Source organism: Ahaetulla prasina, chromosome 1 (genome assembly GCF_028640845.1).
Source record: "Ahaetulla prasina isolate Xishuangbanna chromosome 1, ASM2864084v1, whole genome shotgun sequence".
Lineage (NCBI taxonomy): Eukaryota > Metazoa > Chordata > Lepidosauria > Squamata > Colubridae > Ahaetulla > Ahaetulla prasina.
Window position 1 is genome coordinate 303,414,989 of NC_080539.1, and position 27,830 is coordinate 303,442,818.

At 37.2% G+C, this 27,830-nt stretch overlaps 1 protein-coding gene across 3 annotated transcripts in view; it reads left to right on the forward strand.

Annotated features, from left to right (window-relative positions):
- The window catches only part of ZNF106 (zinc finger protein 106), a 48,021-nt gene extending 20,841 nt beyond the window's left edge, over window positions 1-27,180 (forward strand). For 2 of the 3 annotated variants that reach the window (XM_058162002.1, XM_058162003.1), the window contains 18 exons: window positions 1,003-3,078; window positions 5,054-5,678; window positions 6,730-6,799; window positions 7,702-7,856; window positions 7,951-8,011; window positions 9,737-10,099; window positions 11,148-11,937; window positions 12,340-12,395; window positions 13,918-14,063; window positions 14,625-14,759; window positions 15,494-15,610; window positions 16,112-16,303; window positions 16,784-16,846; window positions 18,180-18,299; window positions 19,466-19,537; window positions 21,167-21,238; window positions 22,705-22,851; window positions 23,670-27,180. In XM_058162002.1, coding sequence (XP_058017985.1) covers window positions 1,003-3,078; window positions 5,054-5,678; window positions 6,730-6,799; window positions 7,702-7,856; window positions 7,951-8,011; window positions 9,737-10,099; window positions 11,148-11,937; window positions 12,340-12,395; window positions 13,918-14,063; window positions 14,625-14,759; window positions 15,494-15,610; window positions 16,112-16,303; window positions 16,784-16,846; window positions 18,180-18,299; window positions 19,466-19,537; window positions 21,167-21,238; window positions 22,705-22,851; window positions 23,670-23,726 — 5,317 coding nt within the window. In that variant the 3' untranslated portion in view covers window positions 23,727-27,180. The remainder of the gene's footprint in view (window positions 1-1,002; window positions 3,079-5,053; window positions 5,679-6,729; window positions 6,800-7,701; window positions 7,857-7,950; window positions 8,012-9,736; window positions 10,100-11,147; window positions 11,938-12,339; window positions 12,396-13,917; window positions 14,064-14,624; window positions 14,760-15,493; window positions 15,611-16,111; window positions 16,304-16,783; window positions 16,847-18,179; window positions 18,300-19,465; window positions 19,538-21,166; window positions 21,239-22,704; window positions 22,852-23,669) is intronic. The other variant, XM_058162004.1, reaches the window with a different exon arrangement.
- The last annotated feature ends 650 nt before the right edge of the window (window positions 27,181-27,830 follow it).

Here is a 27,830-nt window from a genome sequence, read left to right on the forward strand (position 1 = left end):
TGCGCCCCCGGGACACGATGCGATCCCTCGCTTCCGCCATATCTGCCCCACTTACCGTACAAATAGGACCACCCTCACCAGAAGGAACGCAATCTTCCCCCGTAACCTTCGAACCTGTTAAATGAACGCCGCGAGCACACGCAGGAACTGCCCCCCCTGACGGGTTACCCCCAGCACCCGCCCTTGCCCTCCCACCCCTTAAAAATTCCCTATCTAAAAAACCCCAAAGGCTCTTCCTCGACTCATGCCACCTCTGTGGGTCCCAAGACCCGTCATTGAGGCCGGCCCTCGGTAATAAAGCGGGCCACTCCTGTGAGGCAAGGGTGGCCATTCTAACCAAGAACAGTATTACATAGTCATAGTTATATGATAACCTTTCTGGAGGAACTCCTGTCCTGTGACAACTCGGATCTATTTAATACCCATTGCAGCAGCTGGAAGCTAGGGAAAAATATGACTGTATAATACTGTTCTTGGTTAGAACTGTATTGGCTTCATTTTGAGTTATTTCAGATCTAAGTACTTTTGTGTAGTTCTTTAAATAGTTATTGTGTACTTCCAAAATCATTTTTAGTTAACCAGTGTGTTAGAAGTGGGAAATAGAGGAACGATCTCCCTTAAAGATTCACAATATCTCTTTTTCTGAGTTTGTCACTAAGGAAATAATTTCCATAGTATATTATTTGATATGCTGGAATAAAAATAATAATAGTAGTAAAGGGTGATGTATATATAGAGTGTTGCTTTAAATGTTTGTCCCACTTGAAAGTGAAAGGTAATTTCAAGTTGACTTTCATTTGAACTTTGATCTTTACTTCCTTAGAAGAAGCTATTATTTGACAATATTGATTAAAGAAACTAACAAACATGTAGAATTGGATTAAAAACATAGAATTGGATTTAAGCCAGTTTTAACAAATTTTTGTTATTTTGATTATTAAATCATTAGATATAAATATTTGTGTCTTTGATCATTAAATGTAAATGTTTATGTCTTCGTAGGACAAGTGAATTTTGTCACATAAACAGTGAAGCAGAAGGTGATGACAGGAGATTGCGAAGGCGACAAAATGACAGACTCTCTTATCAAGACCGAGATCATTATGAAACAACATCAAGGAGGCATCATGGACCATCACAGAGGGACTGGAACTGGGAAAAGGATAGTTTCTTAAATTCAAAGCAAGGAAAATTCATCCACTCTTCAAGGAATTCTACTAACTCAAACAGACATCCCAGCAGCCAAAGAGGACGACTTGGGTGGCATCAAAATGGTTCCAGAGGACCTCCAAGTCGATATTATAACTATGGAAGCACTGGAGGTATTTGGCATCAGAATGATAGAGGTGCAATATCAGGTTGGCATCATCATGATAGAGGAAGAAATTCAAACTGGAGTTCTGAAACAAATAATGAATTTACCAGCTGGCAATCCAAAAATGTAGGGGGGCACCGGAAATCTGCTCAACAAAATGGAAATGGATGGAACAGTGGAAGAAATAGAGCTGTCAACAGTAGTTCTCAGTTAGACAACATGGATACTTCCTGGTTAAAAATAAATAGTGTAGAGGATAAATACAGCAGTGAAAATTATACATGGCAATGGCAGGAATGTGTGGAAAATTATACCAGTGTTGATAATAAAAATGGCACTCCTGATTGCTTATTAGATTTCACAAGTGACCAGCTACCTTCAGATCAATTGCTAAATTTTAGTGTTTCTAAGCACTCAGAGAGTAAGAATCCCAAAGTCAGTAGAAAATGCAGTAGTCCTTCTCGAGATAAGACTAACCGATGGGCTCCTTATCCTTCCCAGAAAACTGTAGAGCAGCAGCCGCTGTCTGACGAGAATGTAGCTAAAACATCAGAGAAAGCATTGTCTCAGCTGTCTTCAGAAACAGCAGATCCTAAAACCGGCAACTCTAAAGTGAGAAAACGGGAAGAGAGTTATTCAGTATCTTCAACTAACACTAAGGCATCCCCTAAAGTTGCACCATGCAAAGTGCCAGTGGTCTGCACAAGTGAGAACAAGTCAAGTAAAGCTGAAAGCAAAAATAGAAAGATGCCCTCCTTGAAGTCCCCACTTCTAGCTATTCCAGATATTAAATCCTCTTCTAAAAGAAGAAATTCAAAGAATCTCTTAAAACATGCCCATGTCTCCTCATCTTCTGGGGAAGTCCAAAGTCAACTGAGTATAGAGGCTAGCAATTCCTCAAATAAATCCAAGCTGAACAATAATGCATGTAACTATATCAGTTTAAAAAGGAACACACCTCTATTTAGCAGCAATGAAAGTTTAAACAAAGGATTAGAAAAGGCCAAAGATGAACTCCAGCATAGTTATTCTTTTCAGAAGCACCAGTCAAGCTCCAGTGGAGATGCTCAGAGTGATGGGAAAGAAGAACAGAAAACTGAAGACTCTTCACATGATTTGAAGATACATGAAGTCCAGACCGAAAGAGTAGAGAACAAGAACCATGATAATAAACCAGGAAGCATAAATATTTCCTCAAATTCTTATTCATCTTATGGCATTGCTGAACTTGATCACATTGCAGCTAAAAGTGATAACTATTTAGATGAATTGAGTGGTGCTAATAAAAAACACATTGAACTCCAAAAGGAGACCCCAGACTCTTTGTCAAACTATCCCTGTGAGTTAGATATTGAACTGAAAACTCTGGAAGAAGATGGGGCTGAAGATGTTATAAAATCAAATGATGCTCTCGAAAAAGAAGATGGTGGAGATAATTCAAATCATGAGCTGCTGAAAGGTATTACAGGCCCGCTTCTTCCTGAATTGAGTAAACTTGGATTCCCAGCTTCTCTCCAAAGAGACCTGACATGGCGCACTAGCTTAAAAAATAAAATCAGCGCTCATTTGCCTGAGCCAAATCTCAATAATGCAAGGCGCATTCGAAATGTGAGTGGTCACCGAAAGAATGAGACAGAAAAGGAGTCTGGACTGAAACCTACCTTGAGGCAGATTATCAGTGCGTCTCGTAGAAATGTAAACTGGGAACAGGTTATTCAGCAGGTGTCAAAGAAAAAACAAGAACAAGGCAAAGGTTTACCAAGGTTTGTAATCTTACCAAGGACGTTACTTTATAGCATGTCTGAATATTGTGTGTGTGTGTATGTCTTTCAGTACAAAACTCCAGGCAAACTAAAGATTCATTGAATAAATGTATTTATTAATTTCTTGTAGAATTACTAACAATATTATGAAATTAACATAACTAATAAATTATATTTACTAAATATCACAGAAAAGTTATAAAGTTGTAATAGTGACTACCCCAATATAGTACATGCAATTAACATTGAATTGACTACAAAATTGTAAAAATAACTTTAGGATTCATTTCCTAAAATCTAGGGGATATTTAAAGAAACATTATTATCTAACTGGATTACGAGCCTGGGAATAAGAAATATGTTTATTTTAATAGTATATAGTTATACTTGATATTTTCCACAATTACAAGTTATTCTGCCTTCCCTTTAGTTTGATTCACCAATTAACTGAACATTAAGATCACTATTCTTATTGCAGAAGATATCCTCGCATTTAAATCAGCAGCAAGAGCTGCCCATAGTCAACCTATTGAACAAGATTGACTGTTTTTAAATAGGTTTTTAGAATTTAAGATTTCAAAACTGTATATACTTTTCCTCATATTGTATTGTCATTATGTAAAATTGATTAACATTTTTTAATCTCTGCCCTCCCATCTATTTCAGCAAGGGTTAAGCTGCTATTTTACACATATTGAAAACCTGTTAGCTCATCAATATACAAATACAAGATAGGGTTTAGACTAACTTATATGCAAGTTTCTTTCATGAAATTAAATCTAATGAAGAGAAACTCTAACTGGAGAATCGTCAGTAACATTGGTTCATATATAACCCTAAAAACAGTTGTTTGCTTTTCCCCTTTAAAAAAAACCCTCTCAAAATGGGCCCTCTAGTACCACCCACTTTTTGGAGGACAACCTTCAATGAACCTTACAAAGCTTTTGAGCAAATTGAAATTGTACTAATATAGGTTATCCCAAAGGTTTGTTTTTTTCCCAAAGGCAACTGGACTTTCTTGGTTTTTTTCCTTGAACACATTCCACTTTTCATACAAAAGCTTCTTCAATTCTAGCTGAATTATGGAGAATGGAAGGATTTATATTCCTTAGCAGTCATCTGGCCATTATCTCCTTGAGAGTCATTGAGGCCACTTGGGGGTTTATCTGTACCCTTAGGGTAACCTGAATCAGTGTAAATGGGTGTGGGACTGCCGAAGGGACTGTGTTGTAGACGGGATAGGTGATGTCATATCCCTCCCCCTCTGTTAAGTGAGGGCTGTTCAGTTTAATATTGATGGTCTCTTTGACCCTTCTTCGCAAACCAGTGGTCCTCATATATATAATGTAATATAAATAGAATATAAACCTTTCCATTCCCCACCATTCAGCCCGAACTGAAAAGCTTCTTAGAAGAGAAGTGAAATGTTTTCAAGGAAAAAAACCAAGAAAATTCAGTTTCCTTTTGAAAAGCACCTTTGGGACAACCATGACCTGGATGGTTGAGAATCTTCATAGACATATTCCACGTTATGGCTTCTGATGATATGTGTGAATCTGGCCAATATTTTGCTCATCTAACTGGCTACAAATATTAACTTGGTTTTATGGTAAGTCCAGCTAATGGTTTTTAAAAGATAAAATAATTGAGCTCTATAGTTAGAGAAATCCGGTAATGTTGCTAAAGTATTTATAGATAAAATTTAGATTTAAAGATTCCTTCAAATCCAGCTATATTCCTTATATAACTTCATAAACACATCCATGTAGTTTTCTGAACAGCAGTAGGGAGTAGATTGCCCTTGACTTCTTCTAAAATGACTTTCTAATTCCACAGTCTAGCCTTATATCCAGGAATTTCCCACGCGTAGCTCTCCTTAGCTTTTGATACCAGACAAATAACTTAGCTGAGAGAAGTGGTTGTCTTTTTTTTTTTTTTTAAGTTTCACTCAGAAGTTTCATGGTTGTGTTTTAAGGTTTGGCATTGAGATGGTTCCTCTCATCCAGAATGAACAAGAAGGCCTTGAGTTGGATGAAGACGTTGACCTTACCAGTCTTGAAGGATTCCAGTGGGAAGGGATATCTATAGGTTCCCCAGGAACGGTTAGGAAACGTAGCCTCTCGGAAAGCAGCGTGGCTGTTGATAAGACAGCCTCCATTTACAGCTTCTTTAATAATCAAGGCACAAGTAAAGAAGACAAGCTGAAAAAAACTGGTTCAGCTGCTAGCTCTGAGGAGATAACAAGCAGAATTCAGATGTTAGAAGATACTGTGGTTACCGTGAAACAGGAGTCATCTTCTCTTCCTTCCTCCCCATTCAAGAGCGACAGAACTGATTTAATTTCAAGTGAAAGAAAACTCAGCCTCCAGTCTAGCCCAAATGTCGCAATCTTTAGTGCACGCGAAGTCCAGAGAAGCCCTGACTGTAGCATTCATCCATCCGAAAAGAAAGGAACATTGGAGAGTGCAGAAGAACATTCCATCCTGATTTCCGGCTTTGCAGACCTCAGCGCTCTGGATGCAGCTACCGATAGCAGCTATACATCAAGCAATGAGCAGAATGATAGCCAGGGAATGGGAAAGAAAAGAAGAGCAACAGGAGTAAGTTCTCTGTATGCTACTAGAAGTGATTTCATTTTATTTGCAGCCATTGAATTCATGAGCCAGCATATGAAAAACATCCATAAGCATAATAGTACTTTGCTAAAATAATCATTTAATGTAGAATCCCACCTCAGCAGATTTATTTAAAGAGACTCCTAATCATGACAGTTACTTTAATCTAAAGCAGGGGACTCCAACCTTGGTCCCTTTAAGACTTGTGGACTTCAACTCCCAGAGTTCCTCAGCCAGCTTTGCTGGCTGAGGTACTCTGGGAGTTGAAGTCCACAAGTCTTAAAGGGACCAAGGCTGGGGACCCCTGATTTAAAGCAGCCTTTCCCAATAGCATAAAAGTATTCAGTTGTACCTTCCCTAATTCCCCAGTAAGCACAGTTCAATTACCACGCTGAATGAGAGACTGTAGGAGTTGAAATCCAGCTTGTAAAAGCTGGGGTATACTGGATATTTATCCTTTTTTTTTTAATTTGAATTTATATCCCGCCCTTCTCCGAAGACTCAGGGCGGCTTACAATGTGTTAAGCAATAGTCTTCATCCATTTGTATATTATATACAAAGTCAACTTAATTGCCCCCAACAATCTGGGTCCTCATTTTACCTACCTTATAAAGGATGGAGTCAAGGCTGAGTCAACCTTGGGCCTGGTGGGACTTGAACTTGCAGTAATTGCAAGCAGCTGTGTTATCCTTTTGCTATATGGGTGCTTAGGTCATAAAAATATTGTACTGGCTTTTATCACTTTCAAACTAATGTTTGTCTCAAGTTCTTGCTAGGGAGGGTATCAGTAATAGAAAATCAATGCAGAGTCTTGGCTACATCTATTTCATTAAATGTGGATTGCCTGTGGATCAAACTGAGGTCACAATAAAAACAAAAGTATGCCTCAATAATTTAATGAAAGTTCAGTGGTTTAATTATTTCACTTGAAATAATTCTCATTGAAAAGAATTGCTGTTAGTTCTGAACATGATGTGCAAATCCTTAAAGTACCATGGCTTAGCTAACTAGAAATGTTAATCTTTTAATTTCTAGGAGGGTTCCTGTCCTGAAATCCCAAGTTTAGAAAGAAAGACTAAACGAAGGAAGCTCAAAGGAAAAAAAGGTGGGTGATTGCAGTCAGTTTAACATCTCATTATTGCCTTAAATTTATATTTTAGGAGTTTCGTGTATAATAATAACTGTATTCCCTGTGGAGACAGAAGTTTAATTGTCTTCATGATCCTTCATGATTTCATTAAACTAATACAACATACAGGTAGTCCTCAATTTACAACAGCTGGTTTAGGGACTATTTGAAGTTACAATGGCACTGAAAAAAAGTAACCTATGACCATTTTTCACCCGACCATTGCAGCATCCCCATGGTCATGTGATTTACATTCGGATGCTTGGCAACTGACTCACATTTATGATGGTTGCAGTGTCGCAGGGTCACATGATCCCCCTTTGCGACCTTCTGACAAGCAAAGTCAATGGGGAAAACCGTATTCAATTAACTGTGTGACTAATTTAAGAAACTCCATTGACTCACTTAACAAATGTGGCGAGAAAACGGGGGCAAAACTCACTTAACAAATTTCTCTCTTAGTAAAATAAATTTTGGGCTCAATTTTTGTCGTATGTTGAGGACTAGATAAGGTTTGGATCAAGGGTCTCCAACCTTGGTCCCTTTCAGACTTGAGGACTTCAACTCCCAGAGCCCATCAGCTGGCTGAGGAACTCTGGGAGTTGAAGTCCACAAGTCTTAAAGGGACCAAGGTTGGAGACCCCTGGTTTAGATGGCGCTCGGACAACTGCCATACACAATTGTTTTCTAATTGTTGTACATTTGACAGCTTTATAGGGTCACCGCAATCAAAAGTCTTTTCTATAGTCAGCGAAGTTCATAGTTACTTATTTGGAGAATTCTTAGGTTTTCTCAATTACTCAGATTTCTAAATCCAGCTTCTGGATTTCCCAAACGACATGTGCCTCCATTATGTTTTACAACATTTTCTTTTTCAGAGCGTTCTCAGGTGGATCAGTTGTTGGTTATTTCCCTGAGAGAGGAAGAATTAAGCAAATCTTTACCGTGCGTAGATGAAAGCCTCCTGCAGGCGCGATCAGCTCTGCAAGCAGCTTATATCGAAGTCCAACGATTACTTGTATTGAAACAGCAGGTATTTCATAAGTTGGCATCTATTTGCTTTGGTTTCCCCTATTTCAGAAGGATGTTATTTGCTGGTCCTTATTTAAATCTCTTTTATTTTCTAGATATCAGTAGAAATGGGATCTCTGAGGGCCCAGAGGATTCAGATCCTGCAGGGGTTACAAGGTAACTTGTCTGACTTGGAGCTGTGTTCCATCTGGATCTTGGCTTCTCTTCTGGCATTTACGACAGGAAACAGTGAGGTGTTCTCCCATTCCCAGTTTCCTAAGTACATTTGACAGCTTTATAGGGTCACCGCAATCAAAAGTCTTTTCTATAGTCAGCAAAGTTCATATTTACTTATTTGGAGAATTCTTAGGTTTTCTCAATTACTCAGATTTCTAAATCCAGCTTCTGGCATCTTCTCTAATCTATATGGGCCAATCCTGAGCATTATTTTGCTAAGATGTGAAATTAAGGATATATGCTGTAGATTGCACACACTGTTAAGTCTTCTTTCTTTGGCGTTGTTATGTAGATTTACTTTTTAAATCTTTTGGCCATTTTGTTGTTCTCTCGATTTGTTGATATAACTTTGTTGTTGTTGTTGTTAGAACTTTAGGGGTAGGTCATATTTTGGGGAAAACACGGTAGTTTAGAAAGATTTCATCCCTATTAGTAAGCTAGTTGCACTTTCAGATTGGTAACAAAGTCTATTAATGTTTTAAACAGATAAACATTTGCTGAAAATTATGTGAACCTCAATTGCTCTTCTCCTGTATGCTCTTGCACTGATAGTCATTGTGGACTCTGAGTTATTTTATTAAGGAGTATTTGCAATCAATCTTTTCTATCCAGCACCCAGAAACATCTTTGCAAATAAATGCTAAATTTTAGCCCTGATTGTTGTGGCCTCCCAGCAGCCAGCAGAGCTGACAGCAGATTCGTACAGTGAGGAGGTTGGGGAGGAACATGGGCCAATCTTGGAGTCTGGGGAAGGCTCGGACGATGGCTTTGAGTCAAAGGCAGAGAGGGGGTCAAGGCCAGCTGGTAGTTCTTTGCTGCCTCCGGAGTCTCCTGAGTCTGACATCAGCAAGGCAGAAGAACAGCATGAGCCTGTTTCCAGTGCGCGCATGTGCAGAGCTGCCAAGAGTCAGGAATAATTAGGGGAACAGGGTCAACTTGGGAGTAAGTCTTGGAGATGATTGGCCCATCCCATAAGACATAAAAGAGAAGCGAATGGGACGCAAGCTTTTGCAGGAAGCAGTTAGTTTACTTGGCTGATTTAAGATTTGAAAATTCTGTTTATGACTCTGTGCCAAGTTTGGCCTTGCCCTGTGTCTGGAAATTAGCTCTTTGGCAGCGTTCCACGTGATTTTCAGCATCTCATTTATTTCTTGTTAATTAAAAAAATGGGCAAAATATTGAACAAGAAATGACACCAAGGGGCGTATCTTTAAATATAATTGGCATTGATGGGCACCATATGGGGGGGGGAGTTCCATATTTTGTTTACGATTTTAGGCAAATGGATACTTTAAATTCTGTAGATGTTTAAAAGAAGAAAGCTATATAGAAAAAATGGACTCTCTTGATCTCACAGAACTCTCACTTTTATGTGAATTAGAAGATGAAAGGAAGCAGGAGGGGAATGTGCTTCCTGGACAAGTCAAGTATATGCAGAGCTTGGAAACCAATAAAGGAGAATATTTGTAGCTCAGGATCCTTGGTGCTCTCTGAGCTTCATTCTTTCTTTTCTTACAAATGTTTCATTACCCAAACTAGGTAACCCCATCAGTGCTAGTGAGCTTGGAAAGTTTGGAAAACGACAAGACAGAACTTGTGCCACATAATATTCTTTATTTTTTAAAAAACCATATTTTAATGTGAAATATGTTGCTCCTTTCTTAGAAACTTACGAGCCTTCAGAACAATTGCAATTGCAACAGTCACATCACAGCAGCTCAAGTGAAAAAAGCCTTGGCAAGCTCCATTTGACACAGGACCCTACTGCTAATGCAGGTCTTCTTGGTCCTCTTCTGGATGCTGTTCCACCTATCTCTGCACAGATCCCTCCTCTTTTTGCAGCCCCTGCTCAAGAAAAGGCTGAACCTACATTCCAGACTGCTGGTGACATTGCCCCCATCACAGTCCCCGATTCATCCATACAAATCAAGCAGGAAGCTGTGTCTCCAAAGCTTAGAGAAGACTGCATGAACGTTCCTGAACAGAGTACTTCACGTTCCCCACAAGCAGAACTTCACTTGCAGGATAGTATGTTGGTTTACTGTATATTAAAGATAAATTGATCTCTGCCTCTTTCTCTTTCTCTAATTGTGATTACGGAGTCTTAATTTTGGATGAAAACTGAACTATATCGATCCTCTTTTTTTTTTAATTTGCATTTATATCCCGCCCTTCTCCGAAGACTCAGGGCGGCTTACACTATGTTAGCAATAGTCTTCATCCTATTTGTATATTTATATACAAAGTCAACTTAATTGCCCCCAACAACCTGGGTCCTCATTTTACCTACTTTATAAAGGATGGAAGGCTGAGTCAACCTTGGGCCTGGTGGTACTAGAACCTGCAGTAATTGCAAGCAGCTGTGTTAATAACAGACTGCATTAGTCTGTTGAGCCACCAGAGGCCCTTAGTCTTGCTGGGCTGCTTAGTGAACAAGTCTAATCTTTAGTGAGTTCAGCGTATACAGTATGCAGAAGTGGTAAAGAAGTAAGTTTATGACAATAATCGTGTCACTTTAACCAGTCTGTAACTTTTCACTAATGACTCAGCCTGTGGATGAAGGAGAGAACGATTCCGAATTATTTAATTGAAGTAATTTTTTTCCCTCAGGGATACTATTTATTTGAATACTTCATTAAATATATGTGTCAGAGCCCAATTCACTCATAGGTTGGTATTGCATTTATATTGAGAATTTCACAAACAGCTTGGATACGCTTCAATATTGTACTAAGGTTGTGGCTTCCCAGGCTTAATTATGGCTTATTTCTATCCCAGTTTTAGCTAAGTGTTTCACTTGACTTACCACATGTAACTTGGGAACAATCTTCTGTAAGGTTTCGTTGTTATCTATATTGTATAGATGCAGAAGTCATGACAGGAGAAAATGACTTGCCTCAATCCTATTTACAGGAGTTGGAGCCAATTTAATATTAGGCCGAGAGTATGAAATAATATCCTGATTAAGTGCTTGAACTGATTATTGATTTGTCACAAAAAGTCATATATAACAACGTTCATATTATGTAACAGTTAATTGTTAGGTGAAAAGCAATATTCCATCTTCTTTCTTCAGGAAATACAAGTCAACAGCCTTCACGGTATCCAGTTATCGCTGCTAGTATGTCATTGTTGGAACTTATTGATTTCCAAGAAGCAAATCAAGATATTCAGAAATCTATTCCAAATATGATGGGGACAAGGTTATCTGGCCATTCTTCCCCTACTAATTCAGGATCAGTATCTTCTGTGAAAACCCAAGGCAAGATAACTCCGGCAGGCAATACCATATCTGAACCATGCACTGGCTCATTTGAAAGCCAGTCATTTACTTCCGAACTTGCTGCAAATGAAAATAATAAGCAGTCAAATGAGCAGCCTGAGCAGATGGCCATCTCTACTATGGTCACCACAGAATTCAAACTAAGCAAGAAGAAGAAAAAGTTGAAAAAAAAGAAAGCATTCCGAGCAGCCCGTGTTCCTGAGAACAGTGATACAGAACAGGACGTGAGCGATTCAAAACCAATTAGGAAAGTAAAGGCTGTAAAGATACCCAAAGGGGAAAAAGTAACAACATCCACCCCTCCAAAGCAAGAGGATGGTGTGGCAGCTCAGGAAAGAAAGAGGAAGAAAGAGGAGAATGATAGTGACACATCTCTTGAATTTGTAGAAGTCCCTAAATCTCCTCTGGAAGTGGTGGCCATCAACTCATCGGAATCAGAAAGTGAGAAACCAGACAGCCCTTCTAAGAGAGATACCTTGAGCTCCACAGATAAACAGTTGAGAGAGCCATCTCGGTCGGGCTACGATGAAGTGAGCTCTACTAGTGAGATTGGAGTAAACTATAAAGATGATATTGGTAGAAGGTGAGCTGGCAAACTGTATGTGTACTGATTGCTGTCTGCATCGTAGTGGCTTTTAATCTGGCTAGTAGAATATTATTAGGGGTAGTATAATTGGTGTTCTTAATATTTAGAAATTCTTTAGGAATTCTAAAAGAATATTCAGGAATCCTTTAGCTGAGAAATGGTTTAGAAAACAATTATATTAAATTTGACATACCAAACCATATTCAGCAAATCATTTATGACAAAAATCCTATTTCATATAAAGTTTGAAGAAAGTTTCATTGTAGTTTCTGTAGAAAGACTTACTCCTTTTTCATAGAATATTTTTCCAGGAAGATTCTAATATAGTATTGGGTTTGTAATGTTGTTTTTCCCCCCTAAACTACTTAAGTTACCAGTGGCATTCTCTTTCTTCTTTAGTGTGGCTGAGACTCAGACACGTTTATCGTCATTACAAGGATCAAAAACCTCATCAGGTACATCTGTCTCAGTGGTGAAATCTAATTTTTTTTACTACTGATTCTGTGGGTGTGGCTTGGTGGGCATGGTGGAGCTTGGTGGGCATGGCAGGAGAAGGATACTGCAAAATCTCCATTCCCACCCCACTCCAGGGGAAGGATACTGCAAAATCCCCATTCCCTCCTCACTCCTGGGGGAAGGATATTGCAAAATCTCCATTTCCACCCCACTCTGGAGCCAGCCAGAGGTGGTATTTGCCAGTTCTCCGAACTGTTCAAAATTTCCGCTACTGGTTCTCCAGAATCTGTCAGAACCTGCTGGATTTCATCCCTGATCTATCTGCATATTGGTTTTCTTAACAACAAAATAAGTATAAGACCTTTTGGAGGAGAGCTGAAGGAGTTATCTACTTTAACATATTCTGAAATTTCCAAAATATCCATGCTAATTTGTTTTTTTCTGAGACTTTGACTTGAGGTTTCTTATATCTCTTTCTTGCCCTTTGATCTGTTTGGTGAAAATTAAATTTTCTTTCTTTCTTCTAGCCAGTAAATTACTTACTATTTCTTTCTGTATTTCTTTTGTATCTACTCTGTATGAAGAAGGAACTCAAAGGCTACTTTGAGATAAATTTTGACTCAAGAAATTTAATCATTTGGAACCAATTTCTAACTTGAGATGTGCTTCAATAAACCTTTGAAGAGCTTTAATGTAATCTTCTTGACTAGATGACAATAAAATATTGTTCAAAGCTAATCATTTTGGTGGTATAGGTATTTGTAACATATGTTTGAATGTATTTGGAGAACGTTAGTTTGACTCTTCTGGCGATGCAATCAATTTCCATTTCTTTTCCCCTCATACTTAATATTCTCCTGTGGTGACAGCAAGTTTTTTCTGTATGGTTCCAGACTGTATCTATTAAAGTTGGTAACTCTTTTTATACTGTATTTTTTCCTTGACAAAGTTGCAGTTCAATTCCTTTTCTCAATTCCTTCAGTTAACAGGATCAAAACAAACATGATTTGTTGTTCAGTGGAAGGGCTAGGTAGCAATAGCAATAGCACTTAGATTTATATGCCGCTTTAAGTGGTTTACAGAGTCAGCATATTACCCCTAACAATTTGGGGCCTCATTTTACCAACCTTTGGAAGGATGGAAGGCTGAGTCAACCTTGAGCCTGGTGGGATTTGAACTGTCAAATTGCAGGCCGCTGGCAGTCAGCAGAAGTAGCCTGCAGTACTGCACTCTAATCTCTGCGCCACCGTGGCTCATGATAGGGCAGATAAGGGAGACTGATAAGACCTTGGAGGATTATTATGGGTTGGGAGAAGTGGCATGGAAGGCTAGTAGCCTTTGTACACGTTGAAGAGAGCACGTGGACAACACTATGCTGCAATGGGTAATGGGTACAAGGAAGAAGAAATGGTTGGGTGGGAAGGCAAAGGGGAACCATTAATCATATCTAATAATATAGAAGACCAAGTGCACTCATATGAACAGAATGTTTAATTGCAAACTTTGATTTGTATTTGCCAGAGGTGTCTTCAGAGCCAGGTGAAGATGAGGATCCCACAGAAGGGATATTTGAGGGGCATTCAGCATCAGTGAATGCCATTCAGATTTTTGGGAACGTGTTGTACACCTGCTCAGCAGACAAAACTGTCCGTGCATATAACTTAGTGGTAAGTAGAACCCACTTTATTCTATGGGTGCTTTTTGCTGGAAAAGTAAGTAAATGCCAGAAACTGGCAAAAAGCATTTTAAAAATCACAGTTGAATGATGGTGGGATGCTGCAAAAGTGAGCCTGTTGCCAAGTGCCTAGAATGTGTTCCTATGACTGTGGGAAGGTGTTGCAGCCATCGTAACTTTGAAATTGAGTCATAAGTAGCTTTTAGAAGGATCTGTTGTAACTTTGAACGTCTCTAAATGATTGGTTGTAAATCAAGAACTATTATATCTGTAGTTGCACATGCACCTTAAATTTCTTATATCTCTAAAAGTTGCCTCTTTATTGTAAGTGTCAAGAACTGGTGACATGGCTTCCAGCTTTGGACGTGGGAAATACACAGAAGCAGAGGTGCAAGCCCCAAAGTAATTTTAATAAAACCAAAAACAAACCAGAACCCCCCACGATCTTATGCATGGTCCTTGCTTTCTTTCAAAAAGGGTGATCTCTACCTCTTAAAAGTCATCCATCCCAATTTAAATACAATCTGACCCCATTTCATTCTTCTTTTCATAGAACAGGAAATGTGTGGGTGTCTTTGAAGGGCACGCTTCCAAAGTCAACTGCCTCCTGATAATTCAGACAACAGGGAAAAATGCAGCACTCTATTCTGGCTCCAGTGATCACAATATAAATTGCTATAACGTCAAGGTAAGTGTAGAGATAATGGTTGATGCAACTAATTAACCAGGAGGAAAATGCATTGCCTTTTGTAATTCTGGATTCTGAATTTATTCATTTTCTCCCTATGCCAAATGTGAGTGTTAGGATAGATTGGCACTGGTAGACTTTCCCAAACATTTCTGAGTCTGATAGTTCTTCAGCTCTGTGCATCTGAAGCATCTTCTGAGCATCTAAAAATGTGCAGTGGTTTCCAGAAGTAAAAACATTTTCACTGACGCAAAGTGATAATACTTGGATAACAATTTAAACAATTTTTTAAGCCAAAATATTTTTATACTTTTATTATTTGTATGCATTTCTTGGTCTCAGGAATGATAAAATTCTTGGTAGTCTTTCATTTACAAAAGTCAAGGCGATACTGTGCGTGCATTACTTCTACGTTTAGAGCAGAAGACCACACAGAAGGCTTTAAAGGATTATGGAGTTAAATATGTATTTAGAATTCAGTTTTTCATTCTTCCAGTGGTTTTTAGGAGCAGACTTACACCTAAAGCAACAGTTTACTTGTATGTTGAGAAACTTAAACTGCTACATAAATGAAACTTTCCTTTAAACTTTATAGTACATGTAGCAGTACATGTAGATTTCTCAATGTACAAGAGAGTTTCCTAAATGATATACTTTCAAAGCTTGTGTTCAAGCTGCTTCTTAAGGCTATTTACTATGAGTTTAATAAATCCTACTTTTTTTCCCCTTATTAGACAAGAGAACGTATTGATCAGTTTAAACTGGATGACCGTGTGCTTTGCCTGCACAGTAGATGGAGGATCCTTTATGCCGGCCTTGCAAATGGAAATGTGGTCACTTTTAATATAAAGGTCAGTATAAGAGATATAAACATTGCTAATTTCCCAAAAGAAAGGCTGATGTATTGTATGATAAGTGAAAAGGACAAATAATGTTTGAAGTTTGACTTGCATAAAGAAATAAGGGGAAGAGCTACCTGGGCGCAGTTAGAGGTTAGCTGATGTATAAGCACAATCAGACATAAGACTAAAATTTGCCTGGGTGAGTAGTTACTGGGAAAGGAGTCCATGCCCCCTTATCTGTTTCTTTGAATTATTTTTCTTTTCAAAATTAAAATTATGTAAGCATTTGCTACAGTGCAGAGTGTATCTTAAAGAAATTCACTCCGTAAAAAGTAAACAACACTGTTTCTTAATTAAAAAAACAACATTGTTTTACAAGTCCAATGGGGATCTGGAATTTGTGGGAAGGCATTCAAATAATTAGAAGGGGAAGAATTTAGTGCTGTTGGATGTGGAAGGAAATAATTGTGTCCATAACATATGTTTGGGCTGTATTTTCTTTTCCCCAAGAACAACCGACAACTTGATACCTTTGAGTGTCATGGTCCTAGGGCGATTAGCTGCCTGGCTACAGCTCAAGAAGGGGCACGACGACTACTGATTGTGGGATCCTATGATTGTACAATTAGTGTGCGAGATGCCCGAAATGGATTGCTGCTCCGAACTCTTGAAGGTCATAGCAAAACAGTACTGTGTATGAAGGCAAGTACTTTAAAAAGACCTTTTATTGAAATGCAGCCATTTGAAACAATTCATAACTTGTAAATAAAATTCCCTTTTTTTTTTGGCTTGATCCTATTTCATCCGTTCTGAGGAGGTATAAGATGAGAGACATCTTACATATGTCAGCTGGGAGAGGATATGGGATTTTCGAAGGGAGGCCTTGCTTGATGCTCTGCAGATCAATCAGTTGGAGATCAGTTGGAAAAACTTCCTTGTAATAGATAATAGTAATTTTGATGCACAGCTGATATGTGGTATTGACTAGGACTGTGGGTAATTTGGTTCAGTCTAATGCAGTTCTGTTGCAGCTGGTGCTCAGACTGGCTTTGTAATTCATTCTGTAGAGGTGATTCATTCATTGTAATTATATTGTGACAATTAAACGTGAGAGATGGTAAGGAATGAAGTATTTCTAGTTAAATAGTGTATGTAATCTGGCTGTTGGCTTTATCTTCCAAGGTTGTGAATGATCTGGTCTTCAGTGGTTCCAGTGACCAATCTGTCCATGCCCATAACATACATGTAAGTTGTTCAAAGGTCATTTCATTTTAATCTATGAAACATGAAATGCTTCATACTCCTTTTACTTCTAACAAAGTAATTTACTGCTAAATTAGTGTTGATAATTCATTTACATAAATTTAATTCAGTTTTAAACAAGTGTTTGCAGAGAAAAACATCTAATACTTAAACCTGAATCTTGATTGTAGATGTTCTGAGAAATAGAGAAATTAGTTGCTTTAGGAAAGTTTCATGCACCGTAGAATATATTTTTTATTTGACTAGACAATTGTGGCAGTTAAAAAACATACTACTAGCCCTGTTTCATCTAAATATGTGGAAACAATGGCTTGATACAGTATTTTAAGAAGAAATTCATCAAATAGCTATTATTTTATTATGATCCATAAAAAACCCAATAATTGAGACTGGTATTCTCATCAACTAAACAATGCAGTCATAAAGTACAACATCACAACTTATAATGACAATAATCTCAGCAACACTCCCTATTGCCATCATTAAGTGAGGATCACAGGTCATTAAGTGAGTCCCAGGCAACTCACAAGCAAGCCAGTAGGCAGAAGGGACATGCTCTGGATCTTGTCAGTCAATGAACTGTGACTGGCAGGGTAATGGAAAAGAGCCTTTCTGTTGCAGAATGTCATGGCCCTTGAGCTGATATCTCCCCTCCACCTTCTTGCCCTTCTGAAAGAGCCTGAAAACCTGGCATTGCCAACTGACTTGGGACCCTGATAGAGGCATCCCATTTTGGAGAAGGCTAGTAGACTAATACAAGACCTCACCTCCACTCCAATTATGCATTGGTTCTTTTTATCCATTTTAATAATAATTTTAATATATTAGTTTTTGCTATGATGCTTTAATGTTTTAATCCTGTAATTGTTTTATTCTGTTAATTATAACATTGTAAACCACCCAGAGTTGCTTGGTAGAGTGAGGGGCGCATACAAATTCAATAAAGGAATAGGAATAGGAATGGCAGAGAAGAGAAGAGAAGAGAAGAGAAGAGAAGAGAAGAGAAGAGAAGAATAGAATACCAATTCTCAGATGCATCTTTTTATTTCTTGTGAATGATGGTAGATAAGGATAAGCTTTTACACAAAATACATAAAGATTGATCCCTTATGAAAACCATATGAAAATGTTGTTCATGCTAGAGAGTTAACAGTCTTTCTTACAATGCTCACTTTATTAACAGTACAAATTAAAGAAGAAACATATCCTCTTTAAGATTTTGTTCTTAAAAGGAAGGTGTCTATAAGAATCTAGTAGAAACAATCAATTTTTTTTTCTCTGTGCATACCTATTTATCCTGATGATCTTGTTGCAGACTGGGGAGCTGGTACGGATATATAAGGGGCATAACCATGCAGTAACTGTTGTGAACATCCTGGGAAAAGTGATGGTAACAGCCTGTTTAGACAAGTGTGTTCGAGTATATGAGTTACAGGTAAAAATCTAGCTAATTTTATTTAAAGTGGAATGTGATCATTATCTTTGTAAATGATATCCTTTGTTTTTCTTTGATCCCAAGTGGTGTATTCATTTTCAAATATTTCATGAGATCTACTTTGATGCAACTCTTTTAGGTCTGAATTGGGGTTTTAAATGATTTTATTGCTTATTTGTACCCTATGACTATCATTAAGTGTTGTACCTTATGATTCTTAATGAATGTATCTTTTCTTTTTATGTACACTGAGAGCATATGCACCAAAGACAAATTCCTTTTGTGTCCAATCACACTTGGCCAATAAAAAATTCCATCTATCTATCTATCTATCTATCTATCTATCTATCTATCTATCTATCTATCTATCTATCTATCTATCTATCTATCTCTATCTATCTATCTATCTATCTATCTATCTATCTATCTATCTATCTATCTATCTATCTATCTATCTATCTATCTATCTATCTATCTATCTATCTATCTATCTCCTGTAGGAGTTGCAGAGACTTCAGGATCTAATTTTTTCTAGGAAAAATAGCTGCTGGATTGTCTGTTTTGCCTGCTAAACTTATCTACCATGAGATAACAGTGTTGTTATCTCTAGGTGTTCTAGGTGAAAGAAACCTAGATCCATGATGGCAAACCTATGGCATGGTGCCAGAGGTGGCACGCAGCACCCTTTCTGTGGGCATGCAAGCCATCGCTCCAGCTCAGCTCTGTCGAGGTGCAATATGCACAGGGCGCCTGCATGCATAGGGTGGGGCACAGGCTGGGCGCACATTGCATTTTGGGGGTTCGGGCACGTGCTCACACATTTGTGTGTGCATGCACATGCACTTTGGACACTCAGTCCAGCAAAGATTAGCCATCACTGCCCTAGGTTATGTACATTGCCTGCCATACATTCTGAAAGCTTGTGAGGTTATTTAGATAAATAAATGAATTTTCCTGTTTGATAACTTTTCATCTGGGAGAGTCTATGGCTGGGAACGAGTATTTAAAATAAGTGAACTAGTATTGTGGGACAAAGAAGCAGGTTGTTTCGTTTTTCTTACATTGTTTACATACAGTTTACTGTAACTAAATCTTTAGGTATATACTTATCGGCTTATTATATGTCTGACAAGTTTTCTTTGTTTTTTCCCCTCTTTTCCACCAAGTCTCACGATCGTTTACAAGTCTATGGAGGACATTCGGATATGATTATGTGCATGACCATTCATAAGAGCATGGTAACATTTTGTTTTCCCTTTCCATAATATTAGGGATTTTTCTCTTATGATTATGGCTATCCAGAATTAGATCATTATTCTTGCTTGCTTTGTAGATAGCGTTTTACAAGTTACTTCATGCTTGGTTCCCTCTGGTTGGGAAATAGAACTGTGAAGCAATAATGAATTTGTTAGAAGCTGTATCCAAAGAGCCAGATGTCCTCAAACCCATTAGAACACCCCATGAGGACCACCTGTCACTTGGGAGAGGATAACAGGCATTTGTATCTTATATTTAAGAACATCAAACTAATCATCTGACACCACCACTTCTTTATATGCATAAGAGGAGTATTCTGGGTTCTAGCCAGGCTCTAACAAAAGACATAAGTAAACTCACAGATCAGAAGAACTAATGCTCTGCAGGTGGATTGGACTCCAAACTCTTATCTGCTCTTGCAAGATGGCATGGGGTAAGGGATTGTGGGAATTCAGAAAATCTGGAGAGTACTTAGTATTATTTATGTAAATTTAGTACTCCTGTTTTCCTACATGGTGGCGCAGTGGTAAGAATGCAGCATTGCAGGCTAACTGCTCACATTGCCAGGAGTTCAGTACCCTCAATCCTGACTGGTTCAGATTGACTCAGCCTTCCATCCTTACAAGGTCGGTAAAATGAGAACTCAGATTGCTGGAGGCAATATGCTGACTCTGTAAACTGCTTAGAGGAGCTGTAAAGCACTGTGGTAGTATATAAGTCTTAAATGCTGTGGCTATTATTAAAAAGTATCCCAGTTGGATTGGATTGTAAAAACAACAAAACTGTGGTAAAATAATACAATTTTACCCAACTCTTTTTAATCTGTGAAAAGCATCAGATAACTTTTGAATAAACGTTAACATTTGAGATGACTAAACCAACTGAAATCTGAAAAGCATAACAACTCTAGTTTAACCAACAGTCTAAATAACTAGGTAAGGTTTCTGGACATATGTGTGTCTTTTTTATTTTTTGATTGGGCACTTAATATAGAATGTCTCCATAGTCTGAATGGCATCATTATATTTTGTTATCCTATTGACTGCATGCAAAAAAATATTTCCCAGGAGCAGACTATCACCGCTCAAATACTTAATGATATTTGTACTGTTAAACCACTTGTTTAGTTACAGAACTTAATAACTCCATTGTGTAACTGAGGTACTTTATTCAATTAATGATCTTGTACTCTATGGTTGCATATTATGTATATTTTCTTAACATTACTACTGATTTCTTTTGCAAAATAGTTTTACAGTTCATCCTTAGGTTTTGTATTCATACATGTACTAGCTGTTTTGCTGTTATTGATAACTCAAGTTTTTTTAAAAAGAACTTCATACTAAAAGGTTTTTCATATGTTCAATATACAATATACTAATTGAATTGTTTCCCTTAATCCAACGATTATGAACTGAGTGATAAAGAAGTGTATAGAGTTAATTTCAACATTTTTGTTTTTTTATCACTAAAATATATAAGCTACTGTACAGAAAATAAATATTCTAGTCATAGTAGAATTTTAAATATAGTACCAGTGGCTACTACATTTGGTATATTCATGTCCTTTTATTCTTTTAATTCTAGAATTCTTTTTTTCCTCTTTTCAGATCTACACAGGTTGCTATGATGGTAGTATCCAAGCAGTGCGGCTTAACCTGATGCAGAACTATCGTTGTTGGGTAAAAAAAAAACACTTTTGCTCTTTAGACTCTGAAGTTCATGTAGTTGTTCGTAATGTTTGAAACTTGTTGAATCCACAAAAAAATGTAACATAAATAGGATAAAAATGTCAACAAAACCAAATAGTTGAAACAGATAAAATTGGAGTTGGGCAACTATAATGAATTTGGTTGATTGATTTGTACATTTAAAAGGCAGGCTAGACATAAGTATCAGATATCATAAATCAACTCTCTAAGCCAAGTTTGAATCAAATTATTTACCTACTATGGAAAGCAATTAGTTCATTCCAGATTGCAGATAAATCTCAAATAGTTTTTAAACCCCTATGTTTAGTCTTCGTTTAAGAATGGCTGAAAATATTGACACCAGCCATTCTAAGTATTCTTTGGAGGGTGGGCTCAGAAAGATACCGAGGGCCACCTGCCCATCCCTAGATGTCCTCCATTTGTACCCTAAGGAAAGCTGTTGGAAACAGGACTCTCTTCACTAGTTCATCATCCTCCCCTGTCAGGGCAAGAAAAGCATAGTTTTCAGACAATGTATATGTTGTGAAGTCATTGTAATGACAACACTTTTCCTGGTAGAATCCTCTGGACAAATGTAGAGCTTCTGGTACTTTAAGTAATCAAAGTATTCTTAAGAGAGAGACAAATCAGGTGTGGTGTGATAAATTGAAAAGGCAGGAGCTGGTCTCCCTCCCCGTCAAGCAATCCTTATGTTAATATGGGTGCTTTGAGAAGACAAGAAATTAGTCACTCAGTTCACTCCCATCTTCATCATGAAGGAACATCATAGTTCCTTCGTATAATATTGTATTCTGGAACAGAAAGTGTCCATCTCTGATAATTGCATGAAGTGCTTTTTCTGTTTGGATGAAAGGTGCAAAGACCTTGGCTGTAGTGTCCTAGAGGGATGAAACAAACTTGGCACAATTGCTGCCAGGTTTCTGTTCAGAAAACTCAAGACTATAAATGTCAGTATATCTTTCAAACGACCAAAAACTGCAAGTTTATCATTTGACTCACTTCTTTTTCCTAGAGGTGGATTGAAGTGGTTTTGATTACTTCAGTCCTATTCGTACTTGCAGTGTCAATGGAGGATTGAAAAACTTTTGTGTTATACATTGCTGTGCAGTATAGTGGTTAAGGTATTATAAGACCCTTGGGAGCTCCTTGGATGATTTGGGATCAGCCACTTTTCTCTCAGTCCAACTTATTTCAGAGTTGATGCTGAGAAAAATTTCTGAAGGGAGTGCTGTGGACAAAAATGAATGAATGTACCATGTTATGGTTTTACAGAGTTGGCTTTTACTAAATCAAGCTAATTAAGGTTCCTCTAGTTCAATATTTTCGTATTTTTCTCTTTCTTACATTTATGAACTGCAGAAAACTGGTTCCATTGTTAATGTCTCCACTAGCTTTCAGACATTCCCTCTAACAGTTTTGTTTATTTTGCTTATCAGTGGCATGGATGTTCACTTATATTTGGAGTTGTGGACCACTTGAAACAGCATTTGTTAAATGACCACACAAATCCGAATTTTCAAACTCTAAAATGCCGCTGGAAGAATTGTGATGCATTCTTCACCTCCAGGAAAAGTTCCAAACAGGTATGTAGCAAAGAAATTAGATAAAAGGTGAAAGAGAAAGGAATTATTTGGAGTGTAGTTCTTGTAGCTTTGGAAGAGAACAATCTACAAAAACTTTAATATGTGTTTTAAGAAAAAAAGATTCCCAGTTAATTGGCAGTCCTGCTGCCACTGGGTCGTAAGGTGAGAGAAAATTCTATTCCTGATGAAGTGACAGGAAACATCCTTGTTACTCTGCTATTGGTTCTTTGATAAATTGGAAAAGAGACCAGTTTAAGGGTCTTGATTTACAATTCTCCTATTGTCTGCAGACTATAGAAGTATTAAAAAGTGTACTAGTTATTGATATATTTATTTTCCCTTCAGATTCCCCCTTTTTCCCTGTTTATTCTGTTCTTTCCTGTGAGCCCAGCAGGATTCTATTATCACTTATTCTTCTCAGCCCTTCATCGGATTGCCTTATAAGATGCTTTTCTATCATAGATGTTACTTACACATTGGTGATATACATACATTACTCTACTGAACAGTTCTGTACTGTACTAAACAGTTCACTAAACTATTACTGAACATATACAACATTTCAAAAAGACCAATCAAATCAAAGCTAAAGCTGGCCAGTAAATATTTGGGGATGCTTTTAACTTGCTGGTTAAAACTTAAAAATGTAAGAAGTTTAATAAGAACATTTGAACTCTGACTATGACTAGTGCTGTCCCAAATCTTGGATGTACCCTGGCCTGGAATGTATCATTGATGTGCTTAATTTTTTTTATCAGTCATTAAAGTATAAAAATCTGAGCTAATTGAAATCAATCCTGTTTCCTTTCTGCCTCTAGGATGCAGTGGGACATATTGAGAAGCATGCAGAGGATGATAGCAAGATTGACTCATGACATTTTTCAGCCTCCCATATTGGGAAGTATTTTTGATACACAAATAATTTTACATGCCTTGTCCATCCACCTCATTCTTTTCTTTTTCCTCCTGTTCATCATTGGAGTGCAAAAAGAACACATGCCTTTTTCTGTTTTGTCTACAGAGACAGGATCTATTCGCAGCTCTGTAGAGGAAGGAATGACAGACTCATGCCAAATAACTGTTTATACCATTCACTTATTAGGGGAAAAAATCTACCCTCTTATTTACATTGGGCAAATAAGTGCAGTGTGCTTATCTATTACTTGGTATTCAGAGTAATGTTTTCTACTTAATTTGGGGCCCTACATATAAGTGTTTTAACCATCAGTTTTCATGTTATATGTAGGATCCTCTGTTAATGTATGTTTCTGGTTTTGGATTATTTTAATGTTAAATCAAAACATTATTGAACTCAGGCTAGAAATACCACCTGATTGTTGAATTCCTTATTTTTTTTTCTTACTGAAGTTTTTGAGATATTTTGCCGTGGGAATGAACAATTGGCTCACTGTTTGAGTTACTTTATATTGTGGCTTCAGTTTAAAATGTGAAATCTACACAATTAATCACAATTGTACTTGACTTTATGGATATGCTTTGGCCCCAAAGAAACTTAGGGTGGCAAAGAACATACTGTTAAGACAGCAGAATACCTGTTTCTTAAACATATTATTATTTCCCAGTTATCTTAAGAGTTCCAGGCACCACAGTACAAACACCAGTAAATATAACTTATATTAAACATTTTTGGTTAGGTTTATACCCAGTGCTCTCTTGCCACAATATTGGGACTGTGTTTTTGATTCTGAGAATTTTAAGTTATGACCATTCTGGCATTTGAAGTAAGTGAACTTTTACATATTTTTACTTGCTTCATCTAGCTAAGCCTGTGAGAATCCCGTATTTTTGATAACCATCTTGTTTCACAGCAACTGACTAAATTTCAGTTCCTGTAATTGCAAGTTAAAAAGCTGTTGGGCACAAACTAGAAAGATTTAAAACCTAAGCAGAAGCTGAGAATTTTGCATGTATTTTGTGCTGTCATTTAAGGGAACAAAACCAAGCGGCGTGACAAATTGAAAGAAAAATAGCATATGTGTTTGTGAAAGAAATGTGTATGTGGTCATTGCTGTCTGGGAAAGTTTTGGTGCTGCAATTTGCAGTATTCAGAAAGTGGTCCCCTATTTAGATTTAATCTGCTGTTTGTGACATCAGTTCTGTTTTTTTGTCCACAGAAAAGCTAAAAATCTCATTATTAGTCTAGCAGTATCTGACTGTGAGCTTAACTACACCAGACAATATATGCATAGAAAAAGAACAAATGGTATTGTAATCAACCTTTAAAAATAAAAGGTAATTAATGTATAACTTAGTGACTTCAACAACTGGAAGAACAAACCAGTTGGAAGTTGCTCTATATGATAACTCTGATAGCTTGAAGATATTTTGATTCTGGTCCCATCTTTTGACCTTTTGCCATGTTCAGAAATAATGAACAATTCACTGGTTATCTTCTATTGTTAAAACATCTTCTGTAGCCTTTGTGTGATTTCTGGGCAACAGTGGCTCCTCTTTTCATGACATTGTTGGCAGCTGAAATCAAACAGGCTGAAGGAAACCCTTAAATGCTTATTTGAAAGGCTGCAAAAACTTCCATTTTGTAGACAGCCGAATATTGAATGACATTTTAAAATATAGCTCATTCTTAATTGAATGTGTTTGAAGTTAAATTACAGAGGTAGGAGGTATTTTTGTGAAGAAAAATATATGGACTGCGTTATTAGTGATGTGAATGGGTGAACTTTAATTTTGCATCCTCTTCAAGGATTTTAATTTTTCAGTATTTTAACTGGAAGAGGATGGTGCCTTGATATGCAATAATTTAAATGTCTTGACATCAGTAATTGGAAGTGATTTATAATTTGGACTACTTATTAGTGTATTTTACTGTTTAGGACTGTATGTATGTTTGGGTGTGTGCGCATGCACATTTAAGATGGGTGTGTTTTGGGATGCTTTCATAATTTGTATTAAAACTTGTTCAGCAATAAAAGTGTGGCCAAGTTTTATTATTAGTTTGTTCTATAATATATGTTTTTCTTAATGAGAAGAATCATTGCAAATGGGGCTACATGCACATAACTTAGAAAGTTAAACTCCTTCTTCTGTGTGTTGTGCTGAAGCTCCGCAGTTCTCTCATGTGGAATGTGAAATGTTGTTCTCTTGCGATTCAGTTTATTTGTTTGGTTTGAGGTTGTTTTCTGAATTTATACCTCTTTAGTTGGAAATGTAAGCATGCTCCTTTAGGTTGCTCTAGAAATCTTGGTGCAAAGAGGGCAAAATGGAGTTTGCTGATTATTGATAGAATGGTAAGGCAGATGCATCAAGATTGCGTACTTTGAAGATAGTCACATTTTGGGAGGTTGCAGGTTTTTGTCTTATTTCCACAAATATATTAACTTTATCTTTAGAAGATATTTATTTTGAAAGAAAGGAGATAGAACTGAAGTTGCCAGAGTGAATCGCAGAGTGGATTAATGAAATGTGTGGGAAGTGTTTAGTTTTGCGTGCTGGCTGATGTCCGAGTAAGTTGTTGCAGGTTACATATGCAATGTATTTGGACTGCATGCCAACATATTTCCTCAGTATAAGAGGTGTGCGTTTTTAAAATGCCATTAAGTTTTGTGTGTGTGAGTGGTGAATATGTTTCTTTACATTAATGGTTCTGCTGTGGAGGACTGCTGTATTTATCAGCTGCCGTAGAATTCAGGTATTTGGCTGGTTGCATTTTTGTCCCACTAAATAACAGAACACTTGCAAGTATCCCAGCTTCTATTTGCCCTTTGAGACACTACCTGGACTACGGTGGATTGAAACATAAAAGCTACAACATTGTAATAACATTGTATTACAACATTGTAATAAAGTGGCAAAGCACTCACCTTAAAAAATCTGGACTGCATCCTAATGACATTAGATATAAAATATCTAACATGACATTTTATCTTCTTTTTAAATGCAAGTTGGGGATATGTGTTTCATAGTGCAAATATGTTCAAAGACAGATACATTAAGAATTAATATTCAGGCAGCCATCAGCTAACTTGCTCTAAACACTGAGTTTCCTAGATAATCTATAGTTGTGAGGAATGGTTTCCACAGAACATATAAGCAAGTACTCCACATAGTACTGTGCATGAATACAGTTAGAAGGTCTAAAGCAACACACCATATAAGGCATGAACAGTTTCCTGTAATTGCAGAAATATCAGGTGGGAAAATAGCATACCTACTATGCTGTAACTGTTTAACATCTTTTCTCTGTTTGTTTCAGTGAATGATTTAGTCTTTCCTTTTTTGCTACAAAGCTGTGAATTAGATAAGATAAACAGCAAAAAGAAAACAAAATAAAATTACTTTATCCCAAGAGAGATGTGGTATGGTCTATTTATTTTCTTCAGGTTTCACTTAATAATTTAAATATGTCATTTACTTTTGAGGAAAAAATGGAAAAGGATTGTTCAGCATCTAATTCAGAGCTTCTCAGCCTTGGCGACTTTAAAAAGGTTCCCCAGTCAGCCATGAGGAATTCAGGGAATTGAAGTCCACATGTCTTAAAATTGCTGAGGGTCAAGCTCTGGCCTCTAAATTAAAGTATAGCTAAAAAATAAATAAATTATCTAGTATGAAGCCTGTTTCACTGTTTTTAACCTAGCTATTCCACACACCTCAAAGGTCAACTTCCCAAAGCCACAATTCCAAACATAAGCAAAAATATTGGATAGCAATCGTCCTTACAAATCCATACAAGCATCTGTTAAAAAAGAAACTGGACATCTACAAGTAGCATTTTTTCACAGGGTTTTTTGTAATCTTGTTTCATAATTTTAACACAGCAGATCCAGTGAAAGAGGTCTCATTTATTTATTATGCAACTTTTGCCATATTATCCCCAGCAATGGAACCATGGCATTTTTTAAAAATGGGATAAGGAATACAGTTTCCAAATAAATGTAGTCATAGCACTAGATCGCAGTTAATCCTATGTGCAAAATGTCTTCTAAAAGAAGTCTTGTTTA